Source organism: Pseudophryne corroboree, chromosome 4, assembly GCF_028390025.1.
Source record: "Pseudophryne corroboree isolate aPseCor3 chromosome 4, aPseCor3.hap2, whole genome shotgun sequence".
NCBI lineage: Eukaryota > Metazoa > Chordata > Amphibia > Anura > Myobatrachidae > Pseudophryne > Pseudophryne corroboree.
In genome coordinates, this window is record NC_086447.1 from 254,784,170 (window position 1) to 254,809,744 (window position 25,575).

General features: G+C 47.6%; 1 protein-coding gene across 2 annotated transcripts in view; it reads right to left on the bottom strand.

Annotated features, from left to right (window-relative positions):
* The window catches only part of ERICH6 (glutamate rich 6), a 310,623-nt gene that overhangs the window by 250,211 nt on the left and 34,837 nt on the right, over positions 1-25,575 (bottom strand). For both annotated transcript variants that reach the window (XM_063916045.1, XM_063916044.1), the window contains exon 2: positions 10,404-10,488. In XM_063916045.1, coding sequence (XP_063772115.1) covers positions 10,404-10,488 — 85 coding nt within the window. The remainder of the gene's footprint in view (positions 1-10,403; positions 10,489-25,575) is intronic.

Genomic DNA, 25,575 nt, shown 5'->3' on the forward strand with positions numbered 1-25,575 from the left:
ATCATTTCCACCATCACCTTGGTGAAAATCCTTGGAGTCGTAGACCGACCAAACGGCAACGTTGAATTTGGATTTTTTTTTTTGGTAGAAAGTGAGGGATTTCAGGTTTAGGATTGGTCTGACTGAGCCGTCCGGCTTCAGGACCACGAACAGGCTTGAATAAAAGCCTTCTCCCTGTTGTGACGGGGGAACCATGACAATGACCTGATTTAGACACAACTTTTGTATTGCGTCGTATACTACTTCCCTGTCTGGAAGAGAAGCTGGTAAGGCCGATTTGAAAAATCGGTGAGGGAAAAAGTCTTGAAACTTCAGGTTGTACCCTTGGGATGCTATTTGTAAAACCCATGGGTCCAGATCCAAATGAAACCAGAACTGACTGAAGAGTTTTGAGACGTGCCCCCACCGGTGCGGACTCCCGCAGAGAAGTCCCAGCGCCATGCAGTGGATTAGGCAGGAGTCGGGGAGGACTTCTACTCCTGGGGACCCGACAAGGTTGGTGATATTTTACCTTTTCCCCCTCCTCTAGTAGCAAGGAAGGAAGAACCTCGCCCTTTTCTGTATTTATTGGGCCGAAAGGACTGCATTTGATAGTGGTGTGTTTTCTTTTGTTGTGGAGGAACATAAGACCAAAAGGATGACTTACCCGCGGTAGCCGTAGATACCAAATCATCGAGGCCGTCACCAAACAAGGCACCACCTTTATATGGTAGAGATCCCATGAATCCACAATGCTTGTCTAGCCGAGACTGCCATGGCATTGGCCTTTGATCCCAAAAGGCCAATATCTCTCGCAGTTCCCTTTAGGTAAGCTGCAGCGTCCTTGATATAACCCAGCGTCAAGAGGATGCTATCCCTATCTAGGGTATCTATATCAGATGACAAGTTATCTGCCCACTTTTTGATAGCACTACTCATGCCCGCAGAGGCAATGATTGGTCTGTCTACAATGGGGGGTGACTCCCACTTTTCCCTATCCTCAGAGGGAAACAGATAAGCCACCAGAATCCTTTTGGGAATCTGAAACTTTCTGTCAGGGCTTTCCAAGACTTTTTCAAATAGAGTGTTCGGTTCATGAGAGGGGGAACAAAAGTACCTCAACTTTCTTTATATAGGGATATCCTCTTGTCAGGAACAGTAGGGTCGCCCGTGACGTTTAAGACGTCCCTAGTAGCCCGAATTATGTACTGAATACTCTTTGCCACATTTGGATCTATGTTGGAATCATTATAGTCGACACTGGAATCAGTGTCCATGTCGGTATCCTGTAGCAACTGGGCAAAATAACGCTTCTGTGACCTCAAGGGGTCTGCTAAGGAATAAGAGATAATTTAAAACATTACATTCCACTTGAGTCTGAGACTCAGGCTTATCCAACCTTTTTTCACCCAGTCAGGTATGGATGGTGCCGACAGGGCCCCATTACACGGTTGCATCCTTAATATAGTGTGCTCTGTATGAGCCTTTAGCCTCAAACATGTCCACACACGTGTACCACAACACCCACAGACACACGGGATTACAGGAGACAGACCTGTCAGAGGGACACAGAGAGGATTTTTCCAGCTCACTCCCCAGCGCAAAAAAGACACAAAGTCTGTGAACTATAACATTGAAAACAGACCTGCAGCGCTTTATAATATAATACAAGCACCATATACAACGCCCCCCCCTTTCCCGTTTTAGCACCCTGATACATGTCAGTAGTGAAGGGAGGACCAGCGTTTTTCTTGAGAAAATGGCGCTGAGTAGTGTGCTGGCTTAGTGAGGACGAAGCCCCGCCCCCGTAATGGCGCGCTTCTCCCGCTCTTAAATATATAATTAATTATACTGGCGGGGGTAGGACAGTGGCCGTGCACTAATGTCCCCTTTTTCCCAGGTTGAAATGAGAATTTTATGCTGCCCAGGGCGCCCCCCCCCCCCCACGCGCCCTGCACCCTGCCCCTGTCAGCAGTGTGAGGAAGGCCAGCGTCTCTACAGCCTGTGTTGAGCTGTGAGGAAGAAGCTCCGCCCCCGTAATGGCGCGCTTCTCCCGCAATTTTCAATAAATATTTATACTGGCAGGGGTTAGGACAGTGCCTTGGCACTAATGTCCCCTCTTGCCAGTGGTACTTTGAGGATTTATTTGCTGCCCAGGGCGCCCCACTACCCCCCACCCCCACCCCCCTGCACCCTGTAGTGCTGTGTTGTTTGGGAGCATGGCGCGCAGCGTCCATTCGCTGTGCGGTACCTCATAAATACCGTCACAGAAGTCTTCTTTTCTTCAGCTGCTCACCTGTCTTCTGACTTCTGGCTCTGTAAGGGGGGTGACGGCTGGCTGTGGGAGAGAGCATCTGGCCGTACCCAGCGATCAAACCCTCAGGAACTAATGGTGTCCTGTAGCCTGAAGCAGAGCCATTAAACTCACTAAAAGTTGGTCATACTTCTCTCCCCTAAGTCCCACGAGGCAGGGAGACTGTTGCCAGCAGTCTCCCTGAAAGTAAAAAACCTTACAAAAGTCTTTTTCAGAGAAACTCTGTAGAGCTCCCCTGTAGTGCATCCAGTCTGTCTGGGCACAATTCTAAAACTGGAGTCTGGAGGGGCATAGAGGGAGGAGCCAGTTCACACCCTTTGAAAGTCTTAAAGTGCCCATGTCTCCTGCGGATCCTGTCTATACCCCATGGTTCTAATAGTGACCCCAGCATCCTCTAGGACGTATGGACTACAGGCTGATCCAACTTTGATGTAATGTCCTTAAAACAAGTCAAAATGAGGCTCAGTAGTGTGTGTGGCCTCCACGTGCCTCTATGACCTCCCTACAACGCCTGGGCATGCTCCTGATGAGGTGGCGGATGGTCACCTGAGGGATCTCCTCCCAGACCTGGACTAAAGCATCTGCCAACTCCTGGACAGTCTGTGGTGCAACGTGGCGTTGGTGGATGGAGCGAGACATGATGTCCCAGATGTGCTCAATTGTATTCAGGTCTGGGGAACGGCGGGCCAGTCCATAGCATCAATGCCTTTGTCTTGCAGGAACTGCTGACACACTCCAGCCACATGAGGTCTAGCATTGTCTTGCATTAGGAGAAACCCAGGGCCAACCGCACCAGCATATGGTCTCACAAGGGGTCTGAGGATCTCATCTCGGTACCTATTGGCAGTCAGGCTACCTCTGGCGAGCACATGGAGGGCTGTGCGGCCCCCCAAAGAAATGCCACCCCACACCATTACTGACCCACTGCCAAACCGGTCATGCTGGAGGATGTTGCAGGCAGCAGAACATTCTCCTTGGCGTCTCCAGACTCTGTCACGTCTGTCACATGTGCTCAGTGAGAACCTGCTTTCATCTGTGAAGAGCACAGGGCGCCAGTGGCGAATTTGCCAATCTTGGTGTTCTCTGGCAAATGCCAAACGTCCTGCACGGTATTGGGCTGTAAGCACAACCCCCACCTGTGGACGTCGGGCCCTCATACCACCCTCATGGAGTCTTTTTCTGATTGTTTGAGTAGACACATGCACATTTGTGGCTTGCTGGAGGTCATTTTGCAAGGATCTGGCAGTGCTACTCCTGTTTCTCCTTGCACAAAGGCGGAGGTAGCGGTCCTGCTGCTGGGTTGTTGCCCTCCTACGGCCTCCTCCACGTCTCCTGATGTACTGGCCTGTCTCCTGGTAGCGCCTCCATGCTCTGGACACTACGCTGACAGACACAACAAACCTTCTTGCCACAGTTCGCATTGATGTGCCATCCTGGATGAGCTGCATTACCTGAGCCACTTGTGTGGGTTGTAGACTCCGTCTCATGCTACCACTAGAGTGAAAGCACCGCCAGCTTTCAAAAGTGACCAAAACATCAGCCAGAAAGCATAGGAGCTGAGAAGTGGTCTGTGGTCACCACCTGCAGAACTCCTCCTTTATTGGGGGTGTCTTGCTAATTGCCTATAATTTCCACCTGTTGTCTATTACATTTGCACAACAGCATGTGAAATTGATTGTCAATCAGTGTTGCTTCCTAAGTGGACAGTTTGATTTCACAGAAGTGTGAATGACTTGGAGTTACATTGTGTTGTTTAAGTGTTCCCTTTATTTTTTTGAGCAGTGTGTATATGTATATATATATATATATATATATATATATATATATATATATATATATACACACAGACACACACACACACACACACAAACACACAGTGGTGGCAGTGGAGCATGCGCCTATCTGTATGTATATCGGTACTGGCACGGATACACACAATCTCTCCTATATAAGACCGTTTCTCTTGGGAGACTCTAATGGGTACGCCCATGGTAAGTGCGTCAGTAACATAATGTTGTCTGAGGTCGTGCAGTGACGCACTACCGGAACTACGGTATACCGGCACTAATGGGTAAAAGGAATCTATTATATGGCACTGATTTTTTTATATAACAGCTGAGAATAGCTATTTGGAGCCGATTACAGGGTATTGTTCGCTGATATAATTTACTGTAACAGGAGGCTCAACGAGTAAGTGTCTTTCAATAGAATTGCTATCAGGAATCCTGCAGCATGTAGGTGGGGATGCAGTTGGCATCCCGACGTATGGGATCCCGGTGGTCAAAATAGCAGGGGGAAGGGAAGTTGCTACGGGCCCCTGCACTGACAAAATAGCCCTTTATGCGGATGACCTGTTGCTATTCTTACATGAATATGCCGTGGATATGCCTGTAGTGCTGCAGGTCATAGAGATCTTTGGCGGCTTTTCAGGTCTCCGTATAAACTGGTCCAAATCATTTATAATGCTCATCATGGGCTCTCCTCCCCGGGTCCCGAAGATTCCCCTGCCGCTATGCTGGACAGGCCAGTTTAAATACCTGGGGATCCAGGTTACTAATGACCCCTCGGACTTTATACCCTTGAACCTTGACCCTCTTGTACACATGATTGTACGCAAGTCAAGGGCCTAATGTAAACTCCCGCTGACAATGACGGGTAGGGTTAGCCTTATTAAAATGGTAGTTTTGCCCAAGCTACTGTATGTTTTTTCGCAATCCCCTGTGTACATCTTTCCGGCTTTCTTTAAGAAATTAAACAGCATATTAACATCTCTGATATGGGCCAATAAAAGGCCTAGAATAAAGTTGACTACACTTACTAGACAAAAAGTAGACGGGGGGTTTGGCCTTGCCTCACTTCCAACTGTACTACTATGCGGCCCAGTTAGCTCACATTGGCATTTGGTTGCGGGGAGGAGAGGAGGCTGATTTATGTTGGGCGTTTCTCAGGTGTTATTACCTGGACCTTTCCCCGGCGCAGGTTTTGGTGGGAGGGAGCGCTTCCCGATTGTCTCCTCCTATTGTTTTTCAGGCCATGAAGATTTGGTTGGCCTTGACAGGTATGCTTGGGTATGATGGTATGGACCCGGATACTCCCCTTTGGCACTCCGCATCGCTTCGTGAGATGGGGTCTTTGGAAGGAGCGGTGGTGTGGGCCCCGTACTCGGTGACTTCCATATCCCAGTTGTATAGCAATGGTGCTATGAAATCCTTTCAGCACCTAAAAGAGGAGTTTGGTCTACCAAACTCTTACTTTTATAGATATCTGCAGCTCCGGCACGCCTTACAATCACAGTTCGGGGATTCTCCCCCGGTGCTCCTCCCCTTCCCCATTAAGACCTTTTTATGTTCATTGGGTCGGGTCAAGGTGATCTCCTTCACTTACTCGTACCTTCTTGCAACAATTCATGCAGACCCGCTCTCGAACCTTCGGGAGCGCTGGGAGCATGACTTAGGCCCTATAGATGTGGAGGAGTGGGAGGTCACGCTGGGGAACCAGAGCCAGGTTACCAAATCACTGCGGTTCCAACAAATTCAACTCTTCATATTACATAGATCATATATGACGCCGAATAGGTTGGCAAGATTCGGGGCTGGTGGTGCTGCCACTTGTCCTAAATGCGGGACTGCTGGCGGATCATTCTGGCATCTTGTGTGGGAGTGTCCGTCCTTGCAGGTGTTTTGGGCTGGGGTCGGGTCGATTCTGGAACATACGGGGATACCGAGAGGTATGCTGACTCCGGGATTCTGCATTTTGGGGGTGGGAGGGCCTGATTCTGGGTCTCGGTGGGAGGGCTTGTATGCTCGCAGCATTTGCGCCCTTGCCAAGGTGTCCACAGCGCGGACATGGATTGCCCCACATTCTCCTACGATGTCTGCATTTAAAGCCCTGGTGAACGACACCGTATTGAAGGATCGGTATGTCTATATGAAAGACAATGCTCTCCCTAAACACGGGAAAATATGGTCCTTCTGGATTTACTCTATTTACTCCTCTCCTGCCCTCAAGCTTTGAGGTATTGTGCCTTAATGTTGCCCTGTTCATCTGGGACTTGTGTAGACGAGCTGGCCCCCCCCTTCCCCCCCGTATTTATATTACGTGGATTTTGTACATCACCTCGCACAACTATGAGAACTTAAGCAGAATAAAACAAATCAGCATCATCCAGCCTATGTTTTCGGTTTATTTTTTATTTATATTTTTTGTTGATTATTTTTAATTTAGGTTTTTTTTTTTTTTTGGTGTACTTAGGCCATATCTGGCCTCATAGTTGGGGGATCTATTGAGTTAGTTTGGGGAGAAATTTGAAAATGTTTTATGAATGTGTTGACATTTATTTTCAGACTTCAGAAAAACTGTTTCCGTGGGTTGATATTAAATGGCCTTATGTCTGCCGGTCATGTTTAAACCTATGAGTATATGGTTTGGTGGGGCTATATGATTGTACATGTTGTGTAATACCACCCGGATGTCCCGGTGTACACTGAAATGTCTGTATTACTTCCATTCTTGATGAATAAAAATACTCTATTCAAAATAGCAGGGGGAGGAATAGGGCTAGGGTCAGTTTAGTTAAGTGCCCCTGTTAGAATTTTAGGCAGTAAGGATGCCAGTGTTGGTATTCTCACCGCTGGCATCCTGACTGCCGGTATCCCATACCAAACCCAGTAGAGGAATATCTTCCACTGTTATCATTTTATTTCATGTATTATGATAAGCTTGTTACACGTTTACATATAGAGATGTGGACAATATTAGTAGCTCTATTCTGTATAAGAAAAAATACATTTTGAATTTAGTGGTCCTTTAAGTGATAGCAGAACTCCTAGATTATACCAAGGACATCAGAAGCTGCTGTTTGTATAGATATTATTTACTTATATTAGCCTCATTGGTGTAGAGTATTTGTGTGGGGAGGTAACTATATCTTAAATATCTTTAGTTGTGAAGAGTTTCTTATACTTTTACATATACAAGAATTGTGAACATTTTAGTACAGTGCCCCATTCTTAAAAGCTAACTTGCTATGCTAGTTTTATAGTTGTATAACACCACGCTACACTACCTTCACTCATAAAATATACTGTATAGGGATCTACGCAGAGCACTGCCATCTGCAAGGCCCATTGCAGTGATGGATGCATCAGAACTGGAAAAGTTTAGAGGCTACGTACAATGGTGCTTGAAAGTTTGTGAACCCTTCAGAATTTTTCAGATTTCTGCTGAAATTTGGCCTAAAACGGCCTCAGATTTTCACACAAGTCCCATAAGTATATAAAGAGAACCGAATCGAACAAATGAGGTAAAAAAATTAGACATGCTAATTTTTTAAATTTATCTGTGAGTGGCAAAACTATGTGATCCTTTCGTCTAAGCAGACAATTAACAGATATTTTGAAGGTGAATTTAGAGTCAGGTATTTTCAATCTATGCAATGACAATCAATTGTGAGTGGACAACCTATCTTTTTTAAAGATCAGGGATCTATCAAAGTATGATGTGCACAAGACATGTTTGTGGAAGTGTATCATGCCATGGACAAACAAGATTTATGAAGACCTCAGAAGAGTTATTGATGCTCATCAGGCTGGAAAAGCTTACAAAATCATCTCTAAAGAGTTTGGACTCCACCAATCAACAGTCAGACAGATTGTGTACAAATGGAGAAAATTTCAGACCATTATTACCCTCCCCAGGAGTAGTCAACCAACAAAGAACACGCCAAGAGCAAGGCATCTAATAGTTTGCAAGTTAACAAAGGAACCCAAGGTAACCTAAGGTAACTGAAGACCTTTCTGACATTAGCCTATGTTAATGTTCATGAGGCCACCTTCAGAAGGACACTGAACAACAATGGTGTGCATGGCAGGGTTTCAAGGAGAAAGCTGCTGCTCTCCAAAAAGAACATTGCTACCCATCTGCAGTTTGCTAAAGATCTCCTGGACAAGCCAGAAGGCTATTGGAACAATGCGGGTAATTCAGATCTGATCGTAGATGTGCTAAATTTAGCACATCTGCGATCAGTTACTCTGACATGTGGGGGGACGCCCAGCACAGGGCTAGACCGCCCAGCACAGGGCTAGTCCACCCCGCATGTCAGGCCCTGACCCCCTCCTGCACTGGTGCGAAAGCATCACACTGCAGCGATGCTTTTGAATCTGCCTAGTAGCTACCCGCCGTGTCCCTGGTCGCAGCGGCTGGGTGTGACATCACGCAGCCACAGCGGCCCGCCCCTGCAACAGTCCAGACACGCCTGCATTGTCCGGACCGCGCCCCACCAATGCCGTTCTAACGCCGTTGGCACGGCCAGCGACCGCCTCTGCCTGTCAATCAGGCAGAGGCGGTCGCAGCCCTGAGATGCTTTTAGCATCTCACTGGGCCTCCCAGGGTGCACGAGCGCACTCAACAAAGGCATCAGACTGCAATCACTGCAAGCGATCCAGTCTGAATTAGGCCCAATGTTTTGTGGACAGATGAGTCCAAAATAGAGCTTTTGGGTTTAAATGAGAAGCGTTGTGTTTGGAGAAAGGAGAACATTACATTCCAGCATAAACACATCATACCGTCCGTTAAACATGGTGGTGGCGGTATCATGGTTTGAGCCTGTTTTGCTGCATCTGGCCCAGGACAACTTGCCATCTTTGATGGGACAATGAATTTTTAATTATACCAGAATATTCTAAAGGAAAATGTCAGGACATCTGTCCATGATGTTCATCTCAAGAGAATGTGGGTCATTTAGCAAGACAACAACCCAAAGCACATAAGTCATTCAACAAAAGAATGGTTAAAAGAAGAATAAATTGAAAGTGTGGGAATGGCCAAGTCAAAGTCCAGACCTTAATCCATTTGAAATGTTGTGGAAGGACCTGAAGCGAGCAGTTCATGGGAGGAAACCACCAACATAATAGAGTTGAAGCTGTTTTGTATGGAGGAATGGGGCAAAATTCCTCCAAGCCGATGTTCAGGACTAATCATCAATTACCGGATACGTTTACATGCAGTTATTGCTGCACAAGGGGGTCATACCAGATACTGAAAGCAAAGGGTCACAGACTTTTGCCACTCACAGATATGTGATTTTGGATCATTTTCCTTAATAAAAAAATTGAGCATATCTTATTTTTTGTCATTTGTTTGTCTCTATATCTACTTTTAGAACTTATGTGAAAAGCTGAGGTAGTTTTAGGCCAAATTTCAGCAGAAATATGGAAAATTCTGAAGTTCTCACAAACTTAGCTTTGATAGTGTAGATGGCAAAATGCCATGAGGTCTATGAATGAAGCAGTGAAAAACCCTTTCCCAGCTTTTTTGCTAGAGAAAGTTGCTATCTTCGCTTCCTCCTGTTTAACAGAGAAATCAATGATTTTTCTTTCAGTTTTGCAGTTTTCTGTGTCCCTGTAGTCTGCTACGGGGACTACAGTATCTGCTTAAGTTAACAAGCGAATTGTTACCTATTAAGGACACAGTGTCTCTATCCCAGCAGTACCAGAATGCAGGGGAAGTACTCAATACAAATATTAAATCAGTGCTGCACCTACATAAATAGACCACTATATTTCTCTCATCAGTAATAATAGCTGCCATTAAGTAAACAATTAAAAGCTTAGTCACTGGGGCTGATTCAGAGATGGATGAAGGCACGCATCTGTACGCAGCGGCCGCATCCATCAGATCTGTGCACTGGCTGCCAGGAAGGATGCAGCCGCAAGATGATTGACAGCGGCGGGTATTTGAGGGACCGCATTGCAGCGTTGAGAGGGGGGGCGGGGAAAATGGGGGCATACCGTGAATGTTTTGGTGTTGCTGCGTGACATCACACGTAGCCGCTCCGATTAGAAAAATGGCGGCAGACCGCCTGACAGCACAGCCAGGCTGCGCTGCTAGTGGTCAACCTTAGTTTGATGCGTCCGTAATCCAGTTGTGGACGCATTGGGAGGTGGGCGGCCCCCAGCATGTGTGAGGAGATGGACGCAGATCTCGCTGCGTATACAGCGATCTGCGTCTATCTCTTAATGAGCCCCGCAGTCTTTCATATGCTAAAGAAAATTGTACAAGAGGAAAAGAGTAGTATTGTAAGACAAAAGTGTAAATAATGTACTATTCTTACTCGGTATGGCTTGTCCGCTGTTCTGTGGCTGAGGGCCTGTCCTCTCTTCTTACTGACCTGATTACTCTAGGGAACAGAGCAGCTCCTGAAAAAAGGAAACACATTACAGCCAGGAACAATACATGTTCTAGGATTAACTTTCCCGACTATATGATTCCACATACAGATGTGGCCACACTCGTTTGCCGCGATTAGTGTGCCTGTGGACGTACGCAATGGCTAGTTGCAGCACAATACACATAATCACTGCCGCAATGTGTACACACACGGCCGTCGATTATGTAAGATGACTATGGGCACATCTGCAGCATGATTCACCTATGGTGGTTTGTATCTTTATGCTTAAATATATAAATATGCTAAAAAAAGAACTGAAAATTGACAAAGATGTTGATGATGACAATACGTTTGTTTTGAAATATGTTTGGATACACTTCTCTCTACACTTATCATCTTTTCTAGTTTTTATATGTATATTCCAACCATGGCAATTCTTGTAAATAATGGACACTAGGGTCTAAATTTACTATTCAGTAGTTTGTCCGCTGATCGAAGGCCTTAACTGATGGATTTAAACCGGCAACAGAAATAAATGTTAAACCATGCAGGTTAAGCAATTATTTCTCTTACCGTTTTAAAACTATCGGTCAAAGCTACCGGCTATAGATGACTTTGAAAAATAGTAAATTTAGTTGCAAATTAATATTATTATTATTATTATTATTATCATCATCCTTTATTTATATGGCGCTACAAGGGTTCCGCAGCGCCCAATTACAGAGTACATATGCACATAATCAAAACAGGATAACAGTGACTTACAGTTGAAGACAATATAGGACAAGTACAGGGTAACTAAGCATAACTACACCAGTAAACAACATAGAGATAAGTTCCAGGTTGCCAAAAAAACTGCAGGATCTGGGCAGTTGAGGATTATTAAAGTAAGAAAAGGATAAGCACATGAGGGAAGAGGGCCCTACTCGTGAGAGCTTACATTCTAAGGGGAGGGGTAGACAGACAGGGGTGACACAGATGGGGCACATAGAGACCACAGATCTTCAAGATACCTTAATTGAACCCAAATGAAAATAAGTACAAATGCAGTATTCCTCAGCCTTCTGAAACCACTGTTACCCAAGATACATTTGAAGTTTACTGCAGTCCAGGGTTAGAATCAACCCAGTCACAATGGTGACAAACTCAATGAGGTCTTTAACATGAGAATCTTCCCATGAGCGGCACATATCTCTTCATGTTCTCTTCAAGTAAGAGGAAGGTAGGATACTTTTTGTACATTAGGAACCGGACTGTAATCTTTTTGCAAACAGCAAATTGGGGTCTACACTCACTACTAGACACTAGGGGCCTAATTCAGATCATCTGATCGCTGCTGTGCGTTTTCGCACAGCGGGCATCAGATCCGAACTGTGCATACGTATGCACCTCAATGCGCCGGCGCGTCGGTCGGCTACAACGGGCATCGGCGGTCAGCGACAGGATGGTGCGAAGGATCCATTCGCACAGGCATTCGCAAGGTAATTGACAGGAAGAGGCCGTATGTGGGTGGCAACTGACCGTTTTCAGGGAGTGTCCGGAAAATCGCAGGCGGACTCAAGCATTTTCAGGGAGGGTGTCTGACGTCAGCTCCGGCCCCGATCAGCAGGATACAATCGCACTTGGGCTGCGCAGAGACTGCACAAACTGATTTTTGTGCTGCTCTGCAACACATGCGATCACACACTTGCACAGCGATTTTACCCTCCCCCTGTAGGCGGCGACTATCTGATTGCAGGGCAGCAAAAAACGCAGCCCAGCGATCAGATCTGAATTAGGCCCCCGATTGGACATGCTGTTGCCTATTAGTGACCATAATAGACTGTGATACACATAACAGACATAGTAGTTCGATAATGCACATTGGGGATGATTTTGACTCGCACGCAAAGTGGATGTAGTTGCGGGTAGCCTTGGAAGGCAGATTTGCTATCGTATGTTAATGAGAGAATCCATTCAACTAATGTAGGGTTTGTGAATGTGCAAGTGAAAAGCCCACTGATTGTATGCCAGCACCGCAACCACCATCAGTAGCGATTGCACTTGCAGAAGCCCCCATGCTAGGTGCAATTGAGCAAAACTATGGTGCACTGCAGGTGGGGCAGATGTAACATGTGCAGAGAGAGTTAGATTTGGGTGGGGTGTGTTCTACCTGAAATCTAAATTGCAGTGCAGAAATGAATCAGCCAGTATTTACCCTGAACAGAAAAAATATAACCCACCCAAATCTAAATCTCGCTGCACGTTACATTTGCCCCCACTGATTGCAATGGCTGGCACTGTTAGAGAAGTGTTCTGCTGCATTCTATCAATGAAGAAAGTCTTCATGCGCAAATTAGCGAAATCACACACACAAAAATGACTTTCCAATGGCAATAATAAGAATTTACTTACCGATAATTCTATTTCTCGGAGTCCGTAGTGGATGCTGGGGTTCCTGAAAGGACCATGGGGAATAGCGGCTCCGCAGGAGACAGGGCACAAAAGTAAAGCTTTTACAGGTCAGGTGGTGTGTACTGGCTCCTCCCCCTATGACCCTCCTCCAGACTCCAGTTAGGTACTGTGCCCGGACGAGCGTACACAATAAGGGAGGATTTTGAATCCCGGGTAAGACTCATACCAGCCACACCAATCACACCGTACAACTTGTGATCTAAACCCAGTTAACAGTATGATAACAGAGGAGCCTCTGAAAGATGGCTTCCTAAACAATAACCCGAATTAGTTAACAATAACTATGTACAAGTATTGCAGATAATCCGCACTTGGGATGGGCGCCCAGCATCCACTACGGACTCCGAGAAATAGAATTATCGGTAAGTAAATTCTTATTTTCTCTATCGTCCTAAGTGGATGCTGGGGTTCCTGAAAGGACCATGGGGATTATACCAAAGCTCCCAAACGGGCGGGAGAGTGCGGATGACTCTGCAGCACCGAATGAGAGAACTCCAGGTCCTCCTTTGCCAGGGTATCAAATTTGTAAAAATTTACAAACGTGTTCTCCCCTGACCACGTAGCTGCTCGGCAGAGTAGTAATGCCGAGACCCCTCGGGCAGCCGCCCAAGATGAGCCCACCTTCCTTGCGGAATGGGCCTTAACAGATTTAGGCTGTGGCAGGCCTGCCACAGAATGTACAAGTTGAATTTTGTTACAAATCCAACGAGCAATCGACTGCTTAGAAGCAGGTGCACCCAACTTGTTGGGTGCATACAGTATAAACAGCGAGTCAGATTTTCTGACTCCAGCCGTCCTTTAAATGTATATTTTTAAGGCTCTGACAACGTCCAACAACTTGGAGTCCTTCAAGTCGTCTGTAGCCGCAGGCACTACAATAGGCTGGTTCAGGTGAAACGCTGATACCACCTTAGGGAGAAAATGCGGACGCGTCCGCAGCTCTGCCCTATGTCGAATGGAAAATTAAATAAGGGCTTTTATAAAACAAAGCCGCCAGTTCAGATACTCTCCCGGCCGAAGCCAGGGCCAGTAACATAGTCACTTTCCATGTGAGATATTTCAAATCCACCTTCTTTAGTGGTTCAAACCAATTTGATTTGAGGAAATCTAAAACTACATTTAGATCCCACGGTGCCACCTTAGGCACCACAGGAGGCTGTATATGCAGTACTCCTTTGATAAAAATCTGGACCTCAGGGACTGAGGCCAATTCTTTTTGGAAGAATATTGATAGGGCCGAAATTTGAACCTTAATAGATCCCAATTTGAGACCCATAGACAATCCTGATTGCAGGAAATGTAGGAAAACGACCCAGTTGAAATTCCTCCATCGGAGCACTCCGCTGCTCGCACCACGCAACATTTTCGCCAAATACGGCGATAATGCTTCGCGGTGACTTCCTTCCTTGCCTTTATCAAGGTAGGAATGACTTCTTCTGGAATGCCTTTTCCTTTTAGGATCTGGCATTCAAACGCCATGCCGTCAAACGCAGCCGCGGTAAGTCTTGAAAAAGACAAGTACCCTGCTGAAGCAGGTCCCTTCTCAGAAGTAGAGGCCACGGATCGTCCGTGACCATCTCTTGAAGTTCCGGGTACCAAGTCCTTCTTGGCCAATCCGGAGCCACTAGTCTTACTCCACTTTGCCGTATAATCCTCAATACCTTTGGTATGAGAGGCAGAGGAGGAAACACATATACCGACTGGTACACCCAAGGTGTTACCAGCGCGTCCACAGCTATTGCCTGCGGATCTCTTGACCTGGCGCAATACCTGTCCAGTGTTTTGTTGAGGCGAGACGCCATCATGTCCACCATTGGTTTTACCCAACGGTTTAATAGCATGTGGAAAACTTCTGGATGAAGTCTCCACTCTCCCGGGTGAAGGTCGTGTCTGCTGAGGAAGTCTGCTTCCCAGTTGTCCACGCCCGGGATGAATACTGCTGACAGTGCTATCACGTGATTCTCCGCCCAGCGAAGGATCCTGGCAGCTTCTGCCATTGCCCTCCTGCTTCTTGTGCCGCCCTGTCTGTTTACATGGGCGACTGCCGTGATGTTGTCCGACTGGATCAACACCGGTCTTCCTTGAAGCAGAGGTTCCGCCTGGCTTAGAGCATTGTAGATTGCTCTTAGTTCCAGAATGCTTATGTGAAGAGACTTTTTCAGGCTCGACCACACTCCCTGGACATTTCTGCCCTGTGTGACTGCTCCCCAGCCTCTCTGGCTGGCACCCGTGGTCACCAGGATCCAATCCTGCATGCCGAATCTGCGGCCCTCCAATAGATGAGCCTCCTGCAACCACCACAGAAGGGATACCCTTGTCCTCGGCGACAGGGTTATCCGCAGGTGCATCTGAAGATGCGACCCTGACCATTTGTCCAACAGATCCCTTTGCATGGAATCTGCCGAAAGGGATTGCTTCGTAAGAAGCTACCATTTTTTCCCAGGACTCTTGTGCATTGATGTACAGACACCTTTCCTGGTTTTAGGAGGTTCCTGACCAGGTCAGATAACTCCTTGGCTTTTTCTTCGGGAAGAAAAACCTTTTCTGAACTGTGTCCAGAATCATCCCCAGGAACAGCAGACGAGTTGTCGGCATTAATTGGGATTTTGGAATATTCAGAATCCATCCGTGCTGCTTTAGCACCTCTTGAGATAGTGCTAAACCCATCTCTAGCTGTTCTCTGGACCTTGCCCTTATTAGGAGATCGTCCAAGTATGGGATAATTAATACGCCTTTTCTTCGAAGAAGAAGAAATATTATCTCGGCCATTACCTTTGTAAAGACCCGAGGTGCCGTGGACAAACCAAACGGCAGCGTCTGAAACTGATAGTGACAGTTTTGTACAACGAACCTGAGGTACCCCTGGTGTGAGGGGTAATTGGAACGTGGAGATACGCATCCTTGATGTCCAAGGATACCATAAAGTCCCCTTCTTCCAGGTTCGCTATCACTGCTCTGAGTGACTCCATCTTGAACTTGAACTTCTTTATGTACAGGTTCAAGGACTTCAGATTTAGAATAGGCCTTACCGAGCCATCCGGCTTCGGTACCACAAAAAGAGTGGAATAATACCCCTTCCCTTGTTGTAGAAGAGGTACCTTGACTATCACCTGCTGAGAATACAGCTTGTGAATGGCTTCCAAAACCGTCTCCCTTTCTGAGGGGGACGTTGGTAAAGCAGACTTCAGGAAACGGCGAGGTGGCTCTGTCTCTAATTTCAACCTGTACCCCTGAGATATTATCTGCAGGATCCAGGGATTTACCTGCGAGTGAGCCCACTGCGCGCTGTAATTCTTGAGACGACCGCCTACCGCCCCCGAGTCCGCTTGCGAAGCCCCAGCGTCATGCTGAGGCTTTTGTAGAAGCCGGGGAGGGCTTCTGTTCCTGGGAAGGAGCTGCCTGTTGCTGTCTCTTCCCTCGTCCTCTGCCTCGTGGCAGATATGAATAGCCCTTTGCTCTCTTATTTTTAAAGGAACGAAAAGGCTGCGGTTGAAAGGTCGGTGCCTTTTTCTGTTGGGGAGTGACTTGAGGTAGAAAGGTGGATTTCCCGGCCGTAGCCGTGGCCACCAAATCCGATAGACCGACCCCAAATAACTCCTCTACGCATCGCCTGTCCACTGTCGTGTCCATAAAGCTCTTCTGGCCGAAATGGACATAGCACTTACCCGTGATACCAGTGTGCAGATATCTCTCTGTGCATCACGCATATAAAGAAATGCATCCTTTATTTGTTCTAACGACAGTAAAATATTGTCCCTGTCCAGGGTATCAATATTTTCGATCAGGGACTCTGACCAAACTACCCCAGCACTGCACATCCAGGCAGTCGCAATAGCTGGTCGTAGTATAACACCTGCATGTGTGTATATACCTTTTTGGATATTTTCCATCCTCCTATCTGATGGATCTTTAAGTGCGGCCGTCTCAGGAGAGGGTAACGCCACTTGTTTTGATAAGCGTGTTAGCGCTTTGTCCACCCTAGGAGGTGTTTCCCAGCGCTCCCTAACCTCTGGCGGGAAAGGGTATAAAGCCAATAACTTCTTTGAAATTAGCAGTTTTTTATCGGGGCACCCCACGCTTCATCACACACGTCATTTAATTCTTCTGATTCGGTAAAAACTACTGGTAGTTTTTTTCACACCCCACATAATACCCTGTTTAGTGGTACCTGTAGTATCAGCTAAATGTAACATCTCCTTTATTGCCAAAATCATATAACGTGTGGCCCTTTTGGAAAATACGGTTGATTCGTCACCTTCACTACCGGAATCAGTGCCTGTGTCTGGGTCTGTGTCGACCGACTGAGGCAAGGGGCGTTTTACAGCCCCTGACGGTGTTTGAGGCGCCTGGACAGGCACTAAGTGAGTGTCCGGCCGCCTCATGTCGGCAAACGACTGCTTAAGCGAGTTGACGCTATCCCGTAATTCCACAAATAAAGGCATCCATTCTGGTGTCGACCCCCTAGAAGGTGACATCCTCATATTTGGCAATTGCTCCGCCTCCACACCAATAACGTCCTCATACATGTCGACACACACGTACCGACACACAGCAGACACACAGGGAATGCTCTATACGAAGACAGGACCCACTAGCCCTTTGGGGAGACAGAGGGAGAGTCTGCCAGCACACACCAAAAAGCGCTATATATGACAGGGATAGCCTTATGATTAAGTGCTCCCTTATAGCTGCTTTTATATTAATATATTGCCATTTATTTTGCCCCCCCTCTCTGTTATACCCTGTTTCTGTAGTGCAGTGCAGGGGAGAGACCTGGGAGCCTTCCTGACCAGCGGAGCTGTGACAGAAAATGGCGCCGTGTGCTGAGGAGATAGGCCCCGCCCCTTTTCCGGCGGGCTCGTCTCCCGCTATTTAGTACATTTAGGCAGGGGTAAATATCTCCATATAGCCTCTGGGGCTATATGTGAGGTATTTTTAGCCTTTTTAAAGGTTTACATTTGCCTCCCAGGGCGCCCCCCCCCAGCGCCCTGCACCCTCAGTGACTGCCGTGTGAAGTGTGCTGAGAGGAAAATGGCGCACAGCTGCAGTGCTGTGCGCTACCTTAAGAAGACTGCAGGAGTCTTCAGCCGCCGATTCTGGACCTCTTCTTGCTTCAGCATCTGTGAGGGGGCCGGCGGCGTGGCTCCGGTGACCATCCAGGCTGTACCTGTGATCGTCCCTCTGGAGCTTCATGTCCAGTAGCCAAGAAGCCAATCCATCCTGCACGCAGGTGAGTTCACTTCTTCTCCCCTCTGTCCCTCGTTGCAGTGATCCTGTTGCCAGCAGGAATCACTGTAAAATAAAAAACCTAAGCTAAACTCTCTAAGCAGCTCTTTATGAGAGCCACCTAGAATTGCACCCTTCTCGGCCGGGCACAAAAATCTAACTGGAGTCTGGAGGAGGGTCAAAGGGGGAGGAGCCAGTACACACCACCTGACCTGTAAAAGCTTTACTTTTGTGCCCTGTCTCCTGCGGAGCCGCTATTCCCCATGGTCCTTTCAGGAACCCCAGCATCCACTTAGGACGATAGAGAAAATTGCTTTGTATCGATACACAAGTCACAAAAATAGGATTTTAATTACCTATCGGTAAATCCTTTTCTCGTAGTCCGTAGGGGATACTGGGAATCTATTTAGTACCATGGGGTATAGACCAGTCCACTAGGAGCCATGGGCACTTTAAGAAATGTATAGTGTGCGCTAGCTCCTCCCTCTATGCCCCTCCCACCTGACTCAGTCTAGGAAACTGTGCCCAGAGGAGACGGACATACTTTGACAGAAGGAAACAGATAAGAACAGTGGTGAGATTTCGAACCAGCACACCCATAACAAGAGGATAGCCATGCTAACCAGAACGTGAAAACAAGAACAGCAACAGCTGAACCAAACAACAGTTAACAAGTAACTTAGCAGGAAGAACGAAGCACCGGGCAGGCGCCCAGTATCCCCTACGGACTACGAGAAGAGGATTTACCGGTAGGTAATTATAATCCTATTTTCTCTTGCGTCCTAGAGGATGCTGGGAATCTATTTAGTACCAAAGCTCCCAAACCGGGTGGGAGAGTGCTGAGGTTCCTGCAGAACTGACTGACCAAACTGAAGGTCCTCAGAGGCCAAGGTATCGAACTTTGCAAACGTGTTCGAACCCGACCAAGTAGCTGCTCAGCATAGCTGTAATGCCGAGACCCCCTGGGCAGCTGCCCAGGAGGAACCCACTAACCTAGTAGAGTGGGCCTGAATAGATTTAGGAATCGGCAAACCTGCCGTAGAATAAGCATGTTGGATTGTAAGCCTGATCCATCTTGCAATTGACTGCAGGACACCCAATCTTGTTGGCATCATAGAGAATAAACAGTGAATCCGATTTCCTGGTACAAGCCGTTCTCTTCACATATATCTTCAAAGCCCGCACCACATCCAGGGACTTTGAAACAGTAGAAGTGTCCGTAACAACCGGAACCACAATCGGTTGGTTGATGTGAAACGCCGACACCACCTTAGGAAGGAATTGCTGATGAGTCCTGAGTTCAGCTCTGTACTCATGGAAAATCAAGTAGGGACTCTTGTGCAACAACGCCACCAGTTCCGAGGCGTGCCTTGCCGAGGCCAAGGCCAACAGCGTGACGGTTTTCCGTGACGAAACAGTACAACCAACTGGAGATCCCAAGGTGCCGTGGAAGGTACAAAGGGAGGTTGGATATGAAGGACGCCCTTCAAGAACATCTGTACTTCCGCTACAGAAGCCAATTGTTTCTGAAAGAAAATCGACAAGGCCGAAATCTGAACCTTTAAAGGAGCCTAGGTGTAGGCCCACATCCACACCCGACTGCAGGAACAGTAGGAAACGTCCCAGGTGAAATTTCACCGTAGAATATCGTCTACTCTACTTTCACGCCAAGAGACATATTTCTTCCAGATACGATGGTAATGTTTCAACGTTACCCCCTTCCCGGCTTGGATCATAGTCAGGATGACCTTGTCGGGAATCCCTTTCTGGGCTAGAATCAGCCTCTCAACTTCCATGACGTCAAACGTAGCCATGGTAAGTCTTGATAGACAAATGGGCCCTGTTGCAAAAGATCCTCTCGAAGAGGCAGAGGCCACGGATCTTCGCTTAGCATCTCTAGAAGATCCGCATACCAGGCCCTTCTCGGCCAGTCCGGAGCAATCAGGATTGCATGAACTCTTTCCCTTCTTATTCTTTTGAGAACCCTTGGGATCAGAGGAATCGGAGGAAACAAGTATACCTGTTTGTATACCCACGGAGTTGTCAGGGCGTCGACCTCTACAGCTTGTGGGTCCCTCAACTTGGAACAATACGGCCTGAGCTTCTTGTTGAGACGAGAGTCCATCATGTCAATTTGTGGGCAACCCCACCGATATGTTAGGCGCTGGAACACCTCCGGGTGGAGGCCCCATTCTCCCGGGTGCAGGTCGTTTCTGCTGAGGTAATTTGCTTCCCTGTTGTCTACTCCCGGAATGAAGATTGCTGACAACGCCACTGCGTGTTTTTCCGCCCAGAGGAGAATCTTGACACCTCTGACACTGTGGCTCTGCTTTTCATTCCGCGTTGTAGGTTTATGTACGTCACATTGTCCGACTGAACTTGAATGGAATGATTCTGAGGAAGATAAGAGGCCTGCAGAAGGGTACTGTAAATTGCCCTGAGCTCCAGGATGTTTATGGGAAGTGTGGTTTCCAGACTTGACAATCTTCCTTGGAATTGTACCCCCTGGGTGACCGCTCTCCAACCTCTGAGGCTTGCGTCGGTGGTTAACAGAATCCAATTTTGAATCTCGAACCGTCGACCCTGCACCAGGTGAGAAGTTTGAAACCACCACAGGAGGGAAATCCTGGCCTTCGGCGACAGACGAATCATCTGATGCATGTGTAGATGCGATCCGGACCATTTGTCCAACAGATCCAGCTGGGAGGGCCTTGCATGAAACCTTCCGTACTGAATTGCCTCATTAGAGGACACCATCTTTCCCAGAAGACAGATGCACTGATGTACTAAGATTCGGTTTGCCTTCAAGACAGCCTGCACCATTGACTAGATTACCATTGCCTTTTCCAAGGGAAGGAACACTTTCTGAGACTCTGTGTCCAGGATCATTCCCAGGAAATGCAGCTTCTGCGTTGGTTCTAGGTGAGATTTTGGCAGGTTCAGAATCCACCCATGATCCAGGAGCAATGTGGTTGTGAGACCAATGTTCACCAACAACTGTTCGCTGGATGCAGCCTTTATCAGAAGATCATCCAGGTAAGGAATAATGGGGGTAATTCAGAGTTGATCACAGCCGCAAATTTGTTAGCAATTGGGCAAAACCATGGGGGTCATTCCGAGTTGATCGTAGCTGTGCTAAATTTAGCACAGCTACGATTGTAAACTCAGACATGCGGGGGGACGCCCAGCACAGGGCTAGCCCGCCCCGCATGTCTGTGCCGGCCCCCCCGCACAAATACAAAAGCATCGCACAGCGGCGATGCCTTTGTATTTGAGGAGTAACTGCCACCTGCGCAGCTTCTGCGGCTGGCCGGGAGTTACTCGTCGCTCCCGCTGGCCGCAGCGGGAGCGACGACACATCACGCAGCCGCTACGGCCCGCCCCCCCAATGGTCCGGCCACGCCTGCGTTGGCCGGACCACTCCCCCTAAACGGCGGCGTTCAGAGGCGATCGCTGGGCACCGACGACTGCCATGCGCCGGCGCACTGCGGCGCCGGTGCATGCGCAGTTCTGACCCAATCGCTGTGCTGCGACAAACTGCAGCGAGCGATCGGGTCGGAATGACCCCCCATGTGCACTGCAGGTGTGGCAGATATAACATTTGTAGAGAGAGTTAGATTTGGGTGGGTTATTTTATTTCTGTGCAGGGTAAATACTAGCTGCTTTATTTTTACACTGCAATTTAGATTTCAGTTTGAACACCCCCACCCAAATCTAACTCTCTCTGCACATGTTATATCTGCCCCCCTGCAGTGCACATGGTTTTGCCCAACTGCTAACAAATTTGCTGCTGCAATCAACTCTGAATTAGGCCCCATGTTCACTCCTTGTCTCCAGAGTAACATCATCATCTCTGACATCACTCTGGTGAACACCCTTGGTGCTGTTGAGAGACCAAAAGGCAGGGCCTGAAACTGGTAGTGACAGTCCTGCAGTGCAAACCGCAGGTAAGCCTGGTGAGGTGGCCAGATCGGAATTTGAAGGTACGCATCCTTGATATCCAAAAACACAAGGAACTCCCCCTCTTCCAGACCTGAGATCACAGCTCTCAGAGACTCCATTCTGAACTTGAACACCTGTAAGTACAGGTTCAATGACTTGAGATTCTGAATCGGTCTTACCAAAACATCCGATTTCGGTACTACAAACAAGATGGAATAGTATCCCCTGTTTTGTAGATGAGGTGGAACTGGAACAATGACCTGAGTCAGTAACAGTTTTTGAATAGCTCCTTGAAAGGTTATTCTTGCTTCTTGAGAAGCTGGTAAGCCTGATTTGAAGAATCTGTGAGGCGGGAGATCCTGGAACTCCAGCCTGTAGCCCTGCGAAATAAGGTTGAGGACCCAGGGGTCCTGGCAAGACCTCGCCCAGGCGTGACTGAAGAATTTAAGCCAGGCTCCCACCCGTCTTTCTTCCAGGCATGTGGGCCCCCCGTCATGTGGAAGGTTTTGAGGCAAAAGAGCAGGAGCTCTGTTCCTGAGAACCAACAGTGGTTGGCTTGCGTAATTTCCCTCTAGCACATCTGGCGGCAGTAGAGGAACCTCTGGCTCTGACCCGAAACTTTGCAGTCCGAAAGGACTGTAAGTTGGGTCCTGGGTAGGTCTTCCTAGCAGGGGGGGCTGCAGAAGGCAGATAGGTGGATTTACCCGCAGTAGCTTTTGAAATCCACTTATCCAGTTCATCGCCAAATAAGGCCTCACCTGAGAATGGCAGGCCTTCCACACCTTTCTTTGAGTTGGCTTTGGCAGTCTACTGACGTAACCATAAACCTCTGGGTGCTGACACTGCCATAGCTGTCGTGCATGCATTTAGCAAACCTATCTCCTTTATGGCTTCAACCATAAAGTTCACAGAATCTTGCATATGTTGCAGAAGTAAAATAATTTCACCTCGAGGTAAGGTGTGAAAACACTCTATGTGGGTCTCTGAGCCATCCCTGCAGCTGTATACAAAGATTTGAGGGTAGTCTCAATCTTATGTTCAGCTGTGTGTTTTAGGGAGGCTGCACCAGGAACAGGTAAAACAATTTTACGTGAGAGCCTGGAAACTGATGTATCTACAAATGGTGGCTTTTCCCATTTTTTCCTATTCTCAGGGGGAAAGGGAAAAGTTGACAGTAACCGCTTAGGGATCTGAAACTTTTTTTCTGGATTAACCCACTGTTGTTCAAACAGGGTATTTAGTTATTTTGACACAGGAAAAGTAGCTGAGGATTTTTTCTGTACATTAAACTAAGATTCCTCACTCTCCTCAGTCACCTTGTCAGGAATATTGAGGACTTCCCTGATAGCGTCTATGTACCCGCCCCTACCGTCAGAATGTAGGATCTGGGCTAAAGCACGTTTTTGTGAACAAACAGCAGAGGACTGAGACGCGGGTCTGAGTACTGAGTCCTTTTGCATAAACTCAGTCATAGACTTTCTTAAGTATTGCATCTCTTTCTCATTTCAAGATAATTTAGTAGAGATAGTGGAGATCATCCCCCTAATGGAGTCCAGCCACGCTAGCTCTGCTTCCTTTGTCTGAGAAGGGACACTGCACTGAGTACACACTAGTGAACCCCCAGGAGAGGAGGAACAGTGTGTCTTACATGTAACACCCACCTTGCTTTCTGAAATCCTTGCAGCAGAATGGCATACACACAGGAAATAGTTAACAGCACAATTAACCCACAAAGAGCCCTTCAGGAGAGACACAAATGTAAAGAAACCAGCACATGACTCCCTTATCGCTAAAGTAAGCTTAGTCGGGTCGCAGACTAAGTACCCTAATTGGGGACTCAGTACACAATATAACGCTCCCTCCCTGCTATAATCCCCTGGTACCGCTGAGGTAACTTAAGGCTTTACGGAGGAGCTGCGCGTTCTTGCAGTCAGCGATTGTGATGATGCAGTCTGTAAAATGGCGCCTGTGGGCTGCTGGATCCGCTCATAATGAAGCCCCGCCCCTGCAATGGCACGCGGTCTTCCCGCTCTTTTTTATACTGGCTGAGGTGATTTTTGTGCCTAAAATGGAGTCAGCCCCCTTTTAAGTCTGTAATGCCAGTCTGGGTACTGTGTACACATAAAGTGTACTGAGACTCAGTGCGCTCCGTTAGAAGCCGCGCGTCCGCACTGTGTACTAAGTCTGGAAAACCAGCCACCCCATGAAGAAGCTGTGCATCTCCGTACCCTCCTGCAGCCATAATGGCCGGCGACCCGCTAGTCAGGACGCCGGCTTAGTACTCACCACTCTTCTTTCATCTGGCTCTGTTACGGGTGGCAACATGCTGCGGTAATGTACGTTCGCCGTGGTGGGGCTTGCGAATAGTTCCCTCAGGAGCTATGTCCTGTCAATGGAGAACGGGACCATTAACCCTTTGGGAGGTTGGGCCGTTCTCCCTCCTAAGTCCCACGAAGCAGGCAGGCTTGTGACATCCAGTCCTGCCTGAAAATAACAAACAGAGAAAATAAATGCAGAAAACTCTTCAGGAGCTTCCAGAAAGGAGACCGGCTCCTCCGGGCACATTTTCTAAACTTAGTCAGGTGGGAGGGGCATAGAGGGAGGAGCCAGCACACACTATACATTTCTTAAAGTGCCCATGGCTCCTAGTGGACCAGTCTATATCCCATGGTATTAAATGGATTCTCAGTATCCCCTAGGACATATAAATCCAAAAGAATGATCCAGACCCTTTGATTATCCATTTCTACTGTGCAGGTTTCACTGCACAGGTACTGCTCCCCCTCCTCGGAAAGCTGGAACAGCACCTGCCCAAACCTTACATGCTTAATGGGGCTTACTGCATTCCGCCAGCCCAGGAAATAGTTGCCATATACAGTAAGACTAATTCTTAATTGGAGCAATCTGTGGCTGAATTTCCATATGGCCGCAGCAGCCTACCTACTAGCTTATGCTAATGCAAGAGTCCGCTCTTACATGCAGGGTATTCAGTTGTCTGCATGTAGAAGGCTTTCCTGCCTACTGTTTTTCCGTATCTGGACACGCAACTCAAAAGGTTGTTTAGTGCAAGGTGCAATAAAGAGACCCCCTTTTGGTGACACTCTTGTGATGTATGAAAAATGAATGGTAAATAAAATACAACTTTTAATATAATTTACATTAAAATAAATGAGCAGTCAAAGAAGAATATGTAAAAGTAAAAAGCCAGAGAAAACTGGTTTACGGGCTTTCAACATAGTTTGAATGACCGCCTCAGAGAATCCTTTTGCTCCCAGGAGTGATGCTTCAAGAGCCACGCCCGTCAAAGCCAGTCTGGACAGGTCCGGGTAGACACAAGGGCCCTGAAAGAGGAGGTCTGGGCGTTGAGGAAGTAGAAGAGGACGCTCCATCGAGAGACCCTGCAGGTCTGAGAACCAATGCCGTCTGGGCCACGCTGGAGCGACTAGAAGTAGTATTCCTCCTTTTTGCATGAAGTTCCGTATTACCCTGGGCA